Here is an 8,249-nt window from a genome sequence, read left to right on the forward strand (position 1 = left end):
AGGCCGGAAAGTTGTCTTCTTCTGAATCCAAGCAAGGGGAGGGCTGTGTCACTCCTGGACATAAGATTGGACAGCGCCACCATAGCATAGTGGTCAAAAATATATTACATCCGTAGTGGTTTAGGACTACCATTGGAAATGAATGGGAAACGGTTTAGAGACGTTTAGCTTAACAATTCTCAGCTGCTGCGTCCGCGAATAGGTGTAATGCGCCGACACCATGCAAAACAGGACATGCCTGCAGACCCGAGTTCGACTCCCAGTTCCGGCAGAAGCTTATGTTACTTTACCCAATCTTTTCTATTTTTAAGTGTTTATATTCTAAAAAATAAATGTTTATAATCAATAATCAATGCCAGTCATGCAAAATTATAAACCATTACTTCCACCCACTCATGGAAAAACCACATAACTCTTATGAAAAATGTATAAACGAATTTATACATTGTTTCGTTATTTATTTATTTGTTTCCTTTTTTTATATTGGTTTATTACCAATATATGGTTCCATTTCTGGAACTGATCTTGTTTTGGAAGACCAGTTCCAAAACAATGCATTATTTTGGAACTGATCTTAAATCTTGTATAAATGTACATTGACAGTCAATAAATTATATTCTATATGCATAGTGTAAATTGATCTCACATCATGTGTAATTTAGTAAAAAAAAAAAAAAAAAAGAAGCACATTTGTTGACATATTTATATTTACTTTGTATTAACAGAGGCAAACAACAGTTTAAATATTTACATATTCAACTTTTTACAATATAAAATCTTGCCATATTTACAGCATATTTAGATTTTTTTTATCTATATAAATATATGGAATATAGAATAATAATAGAATACCTAAACATCTCAATAGAACCATGTAATATTTATTTTTTCTTTTCAGCCACCCATCTTTGTCGCTCTGCCTCATAAAAAGGTGATTTGCAGAATTCCTTCCAAGTCATCTCCTTAGCCATACCCTGAGACTTGTACATGGACAGAACCTTTGCAGGACAATATATGTATTTCCCTGCCACACCAGGGAACCCAGAGTGGATGTGTGGGCTGTTGGGACCTTGTTTGAGGTCCATGTGGCAGAACCTGCAAACCCGGCCAGTTGGCTGAGGTTCTGTTCTTTTTCTTTTCTTTTCAGCCCTCTCATCCACCCGCTTCTTGGTTTCCAGGAGTTCCTTTTGGAAAAAAGTGGTGGTGGAGAACTCCTCAAAGGTCATGTTGGGCTTTGATAGTCCATCTGCAGCGTATGTATCATAAACCTTTTTAGAGCAGTAAAAGTACCTAACGGGCCCCTGCTGAAAGAAGAAGTGAACGGAGGAGCCAGAAGTCTCATAACGAGACTTAGGCTGTCCGCAAGAAAGACACCTTTTGGTTTGTTTCTTCTTCTGCTGCTGCTGCTCTGATTGTTGACTCTGCTTTTGTAAAATTCCCTCCACTATCTTTTCTAGGGATTCGGCTGTAATTGGTGTTGCTGAAGCGGGAGCAGGTGGGTTGAAGACATCGGGCTGGATGGTGGTCACACGAACACTAGCTGGCTGACCCTCAGTTAATGAGTGCCACAGTTCCTGTGTGTCCAGTAGTTTTTCAGGGCTTGTATTCATTGCAGAACTGGTGTTAAGGAGCTTTGCCACATGTTTCACATACCCAGAGATGTGTCGCTTAGCAGTTGGATGAAACATGCTGTTAGGATCTGTGGCAGCCTGATGAACAATCTGAGCATACTCCTGATCTACCACTTTCAGGATGTCTTTTTCCCCATGGTGTTTCTGAAGCAAGCCATCTATTGCCTCTTTCATTTGTGGGGTCCACCGTGTGTGGTCTAACACAAAGACACGTCCACCTGTCTTTACAGGTCCAGTGCGGGCACTTCTTGGTGAGGACCTCAGAGGAAGAGGATGTGAAGTCTCTGAAACACAATGAAGTAAGTAAAAATTATCAGTCTAAGGTATAAATTCCAAAATTTAATGCAGAAATGTATATACATAGCACTGTGTTTGCTCACCTTTTGGAGAAATTTGGAAAATTTCACAAGAGGAAGGACTAGAGGCCGGTTGGGAGGCTGATCCCTCAGCAGGTGGAGGAACAGTTACAGATGGAGGTTTTATTTCCTCAGTGTTGGGTGATGGCAGAGGAAGCTTTGGATGAGGTCCTTCTCCTCTTTTCAAAGACTTGTGCTTGTCCCAGTCAAGAGGTACTGGCCGACACCCTGGTTCTTTGTACTCAAGTCCAAATCTTTCTCCAGTGTCCCTGTTTGAGATGTGAAGTGCAGGGTACTTTTCCTGGCCAGTGATTCTTTTTGACGATGTATTTAACTCAGCTATCAAAGCTGGATCAAATACTGCAGGAAGGACAACTCCAGGCTGCTTCAGGTCCACCAGTCTCTGGTAGTTCCATCGCACAACTCCTGTCATGCCCTGCGCTTGGAACAGCTCAGTGGAGACCACATTTCCAGTTACCCACTGAGCCTGATGGAAATGGTAGCCCTCCTGCTGAGACGTACCTCGCACAGGAATCCAGATGGGGACCTTTGCTCCTTCTCCTGGCACATGGTTGAGCTGAAGCGTCCCACCATGTCTGTACATTATTCCCTCAGACAGCTCAGGGTCACTCAAGCATCCTCTGAGAATATGTACTCGCTGAATACGCCACGTCTTCAGCATAGAGAACTTGAACAGAGGGACGTCGTTAGGATCCTTGGCCAGGTGAAAATGCTTCATGACTCTCTCCACTCTGTCCAGCAGCTCTGTGGGTGGTGGTATTTTGGTCCTGCAGTGCTCCCGGATGTGTTGTTTTGTTGGATTGGGAGGCACAATACCACAGGACACATAGGCCTCCTTCAGCTTCTTCAAATCCTCCTCATCTACTACAGAGAAAGCAGCAGAGAGGAGCTGACAGAAAGTGCTGAAAAGAGGGTGATGTTCTGATGTGCACTCCCTTGAAAAGCTCTGCAAACAGTGGAACAAGTCCAGCTTCACAACAATGTTTGAATTGTAGCATGACCTTGAGGCACAGGTATTTGTTAGGGGTCCTGAAGTAGCTGCAGACACGATGGAAGGGGTTGTTCTCCAGGCATCCCAGTTTAAATGCTCACCAGGGATGGATTCTTCGATCTTGAAAGAAGCACAGCAATCCCTAAAAAATATGTGAAAGGATCTTTAACAATCAACGGAAAAATTAGTGAATAATTTCCCTAAAAATAAATAAATAAATAAATAAATAAATAAATAAATAAATAAAGAAGAGATTTGGTCTGAATTTGATATCCTAAATCTTTTGTTTTCTCCACAAGATGGTAGCAGCAAGCATAAACATTACATAATTTTTTTAAATAGTCATGATTTTTAATTTGTAATATTAGTAGTATTTCAATTTTTGATGTTGTCTTTCTGTATGTGTCTCTCAGGTGAACCACAACAGAATTTGCTGCAGTTTGAAAAGCAGTGAAAGCAGTGGATGGCTGTTCGTACCTGTCCACCCAGTGGAAGCCTGCCTTCTCCACTCCAGCGTCATCGTACCTCTTGGCCATCCCCTGGTACATTGGTTCCAAGGATTTTTCACTCTCTGACTGAACCATGACCCAGGAGACAATTAACCAGTTTTCATTCATAATTGCATAGCTGGACATGGTTCCAGATGCTAAAGTGACCTTTCGTGCCACCTTCCTGGTGTGATCGGACCTGAAGACCTGCCCAAATGTGCCTTGGAGGAGTCTTGACAAGGCTGGCTCTTGACGTCTGTACTCCTCTAGCAAACAGTCTGTGAGGTAGAAGGCAGACACAGAGACACCACACCAGCCATTTGGGTCCTCATAGGAGTTGAATGGAAAGGGTGTGTGGCTTTTTCTGAAAAACTGCCCAATGGTCCTCTGTCCCTGTACCCCTGCCTCTGCATCCCAGACGCTCTCAATGGCCTGCAGATAAGCTAAATGAGCTCGTTCATATTTGAGATGCATGAGCTCATTCACTTGCTTGGCCATATCTGCAGGTGACTTTCCGGTGCGTCTGAGTTCATCCACGATTGACTTACAGATGGCCTTCTTGTAAGTGAGAAATGCAGGCAGCAGGTTGGTGAATCTTCTGGGCAGCTTCTCCAGCCAACGAGGACTGTCGGCAAACCAGGTCTTCCGACAAGACTTACAGCAAAGTCTTGACGACAGGATGTAATATTGCCCACTGGTCCCAACAATCACCCGAGGTCGGCCCACGCCAGCGGAAACAACTTGTGGTTGAGGACATCCATGAAGGCATGGGAGGTTGTAATTATTTTTCAGCCTTGACATGATTTCATTTTCAGGTTTCCAAATGAAGAATGGGTGAAGCTCAAACAGGAGCTCAGCCACTGTGTCTATGAGCTCAGGCTGCGGAGGATGACGCCAGAGGGAAATTGCATTGCCAACATTTCTCACAGGACGAGACCCAGGCCACAGGCCAAGATCTTGGAGCTCTGTCCTCATCCACAGTTTCTGGTGCTGAGAACAGTTCCAGCTGTTCATGTCATGATCATGCTGAATCACGGGCACATCAAAAGGTGGCTGAGCTGAGGAAGCTGTCATAAAAATATGAAAACACATGGAATTAGGTTCCTAATAATACAAAACAAAAAAACAAATTAAATTACAAATTTGTAGAATGTGTTCCAAATAGTAGCAACATTATTTACAAAATATTTGAAAGACAGTGTGGAAATGTTTTTATTAAATCAAACTACTCCGAGTAAAAAAACATAAATCATTTTTTGGATGCAATCAGTTCTTACTGTCTTCAGCACTGTCTGCAAAGGAAAGGACTCTCTGTGCAGAGGTTGAAGCTGCACTTGGACTGGAATCTGAAAAGAAGTGTTATTCTGTTATTTCTCTGTGGCTTCATTATAATTTTAAGACAACAGATAAAGTAGTTGTGAATAGTATCCAGATAGTGGTACCTATGCAACAAGCAGATCTTTAAAGATTAGTTGAAACTAACCTTTAACCTCTGATTCTTTTGCACTTGCTGTTTCCTTCACCATAAATGACAGCTGTGATGGAAGGGCCACCGGCATCTTTTGTGTGATTGCCAGGACTGTAAATAGTCAGAAGAAAATAAAAATAAAGTTTATTGCCTAAAGATATTTAAAAGTATAAGATTTCTATTCAAGAATATAATTTAAAACTCTTTACTGTCAGCTGTTGAGGATTCTGGTTCACCTGATGCGTCAGAAGGCCTGGATACCGTTGCAGTTGGTCCTAAATGAAGAGAATATATCAGTCACTATGTAAATCACAACTGAACTCAACAGATGGCGTTGGTGAAAACTCAAAAAGTTGTACTTTTATTCCTTCTGCTCATCAGACTTCTAAAAATATTTAGAAGGTCAATTCCAAATGTGGGAAACAAAACAGACTACAAATTGAACACTTGACTGTTAGCTTTAGCAGGAGGAACAACAGCACTTAAATAAACATGCTGTTAGTAACAAATATTGCAAAAAATAAAATAAAATAAAAAAAGGTAAGCATGCAGAATTGAAATATATACTCACCAGCATCTCCATCAATTCATAGTCCTTTGACATGCAGAGTAACGGTCGCAAACAGTGATAATGTAACAGGAACTTGACCGGAACGTGGCCAGAACACAAGAACATGGTCAAGGCTCAGGGTTGGAGGGTTATTCATCGTATTAGACTCCAGTTCTGAAACCTCCCATTTTAAGAAAAACCTGTCTTTGCTCTTGAAGATGCTTTTGACACAGGGGTTCTCTCTGTGTCCGCTGACCCAGACACTGTGTACACAGAGACAAATATGTGAGAGAAACTAAGTGCAAGCAGAACATATTTTAGAATTTCAGCAATCGAAACCATAGTCTGTTTACTGCTCAAGATTTTAGAGGGTGAGATGTTTAGCATTGCAGCCTCCAATCCTTCATCCTCCTCCATCACTATAAGAGACAAAAAATTAATTGTATACAAAAATTAAGGATCAATCTGGGAGGAATATTTAATTTTTAATATTTGCCCTGTCATCTTAACACTTTTAATACACTATTCTTAATTGCTCACCCAGACATTTATCTGGTTCACTGGATGGTGTGTTGGTCTGACTGAAGGAGGACTGTTGTTTCTTGAGCAGGTACTGGTGCAGCTTCTGCATCCTGGTCCCATGAAGGCAGCTCTTCTTCAATATGAAATCAGCATAGCCATCTTCTCTTCCGTCCCAAATTTCCCTCCAAGTGCTCTTGGCCCGAGAGCCAAAACCAACCAGCTGGTCATCTTCAGAAGAGGCTGCTGTAACATTGTCTCTGCTGGCTTCATAGTCCTGGGCATCTTTAATCTCTTTAAAACTGAGAGCATATTTCACAAAGGTTAGGTGGTTTACTTTGCTAAGGCTCTCAGTGATACAGATTCCAGCTTCCTCCTGCTTCTGAAGGTTTCTGATGAGGTACAAAGTGTAACCTGCATCATTTTCCAAGAGCCATCGGAAACACTTCCCTTTGTACTTTCCAAATTGGAGGCTGTAATCTCCCAGGACCTCTGACACGTCTGTGACATCCCCTCCTCTTTCCCGGACCACAGTCAAAGCATTCTGCCGCACAACATCCTCTCTCTTAGGCTCAGACTTGTCCCACAGACTGGGATTATTTTTGATCTTCTTTGCCTCAGGAGAGGGATCCTGAAGAAGGAAGCCAAGAGGCCCCTTGCGGAAAACCACACTGAGTCTCCCTGGATAAAAAATGGTCTTCTGCATTTTGACCTGGTGTGGAGCAAAAAAAGATGGATCAGGTATTAAACAAAATACTTTAAAAACTTTGAAATACATTTTCTTTAAATGTTATGATTAATACATTAGAGCTAATCAATGTAGAACAGTAAATTTTAATTAAATTCCATTTTTATATAAAATATAAATAAAACAAGGTTGTTGTTTTAAAAAAATGTTTTATCTAGAGTCTGGAAAAGGCCTAATTAGAAATGTATTAAAACAAATACACCCAAAGTCAGGAGGGACAAAAGATATAATTTTTATCTATGTTTTTATTTACTTCTACTGTAATCAGATCTCCATTTACGAGTATAATCTGATTTAAAAGAGACGTGTTTGATCATCTCACAAAATAAATTGACACAGATTGAAATGGAATATATGATTTAGTAAAAATGCTGACTTTATCATCATCATACATGTTTGACATGATACGATAGTCCAACATACTGTACATACAGTAGCAATGACAATAGTTGCGGTTTGTTAGGCAGTGTCATAATACTTAAGACAGCATAATTTTAATTCAGCTTCAGTGTCAGGCACCGACACATACACCAAATATAACATTAAATCAGAAGACTAATTATAAAACTAGATAACGCCAGACACCGTAGTAGTACGAAGTAACGCTCCCGCTACATGTAATATATTCGGCCGAAAAGACGCCATCGTGACGATAAACATGTTTTTTTTATCCATAAACCAAATATAACATTAAATCAGAAGACAAATTATATAACTAGATAAAGCCAGACACCGTAGTAGTACGAAGTAACGCTCCCGCTACATGTAATATATTCGGCCGAAAAGATGCGATCATGACGAAAAACATGTTTTATATCCATCGGCATCACTTACCTAATAAAATGAAGAAGGATGGATGTGAAGATATCGCTTTTCTTTGATATTTTTCCTCTTCTCCCCGTAACGCCGGTAATTTCTCCTAAAAAATCTCAGTCGAAAAGCCGGAAAGTTGCCTTCTTCTGAATCCAAGCAAGGAGGGGGGCGTGTCACTCCCGGACATGAGATTGGACAGCGCCACCACGGCGTACTGGTCAAAAATATATTGCGTCCGTAGTGGTTTAGGACTACCATTGGAAATGAATGGGAAACGGTTTAGAGACGTTTAGCTTAACAATTCTCAGCTGCTGTGTCAGAGGCTGGGGTTTTATTCCCAGGCCAATGGCCAATGGGAAGTGTGTTATATAAACAGGAAGAGCAGCAACTGTATGTTGCAGAAGAAATGAGTACATCCTCCCCGTCGGGGAATTGATCCCCGGTCTCCCACGTGACAGACGGGGATACTCACCACTATACTAACGAGGAGTTGCGAAGGGACTCCACACCCGGTGTTCTCGGGTCCAGCTGAGGCAACGTAGAGGTTACGTGTGGGTTTTGGAGTTGCTAGTTACCAAAATATATTGTTTTCTGAATGGAAGTCAATACCATGTTCCCAGTTCAGTGGAAGGACAAGTGTGTGTGTGTGTGTGTGTGTGTGTGT

General features: G+C 41.4%; 2 protein-coding genes and 1 non-coding gene across 5 annotated transcripts in view; all 3 read right to left on the minus strand.

Moving 5' to 3' along the window:
* Positions 1-7,654, minus strand: part of LOC107832958 (abl interactor 2-like) — a 22,666-nt gene extending 15,012 nt beyond the window's left edge. The window contains exon 1 of the mRNA XM_016660907.1: positions 7,607-7,654. The gene's annotated coding sequence lies outside the window, so the exon portion shown is untranslated. The remainder of the gene's footprint in view (positions 1-7,606) is intronic.
* On the minus strand, positions 786-6,134 carry LOC107832956 (uncharacterized). Of its 3 annotated transcripts, none has more exons than XM_016660897.1 (7): positions 6,046-6,134; positions 5,165-5,924; positions 4,971-5,066; positions 4,765-4,833; positions 3,477-4,554; positions 2,012-3,141; positions 786-1,915 (listed from the first exon to the last, which is right to left on the minus strand). In XM_016660897.1, exons 3-7 carry the CDS (start codon positions 5,044-5,046, stop codon positions 882-884), a joined length of 3,387 nt encoding a protein of 1,128 aa, XP_016516383.1. In that variant the 5' UTR covers positions 5,047-5,066; positions 5,165-5,924; positions 6,046-6,134; the 3' UTR covers positions 786-881. The 3 variants fall into 3 exon arrangements, with proteins under 3 accessions (XP_016516383.1, XP_016516385.1, XP_016516384.1); XM_016660899.1 differs by having other exon boundaries at positions 5,165-5,768; positions 5,859-6,105; XM_016660898.1 differs by having other exon boundaries at positions 5,165-5,230; positions 5,527-6,105.
* A 348-nt stretch (positions 7,655-8,002) lies between the features above and the next one.
* Positions 8,003-8,074, minus strand: trnad-guc (transfer RNA aspartic acid (anticodon GUC)). Its single transcript has one exon. It is a non-coding gene; the product is annotated as a tRNA-Asp (tRNA).
* Between the last annotated feature and the right edge of the window lie 175 nt (positions 8,075-8,249).

Source organism: Poecilia formosa, unplaced genomic scaffold, assembly GCF_000485575.1.
Source record: "Poecilia formosa unplaced genomic scaffold, Poecilia_formosa-5.1.2 Scaffold301, whole genome shotgun sequence".
NCBI classification, from domain to species: Eukaryota; Metazoa; Chordata; class Actinopteri; order Cyprinodontiformes; family Poeciliidae; genus Poecilia; species Poecilia formosa.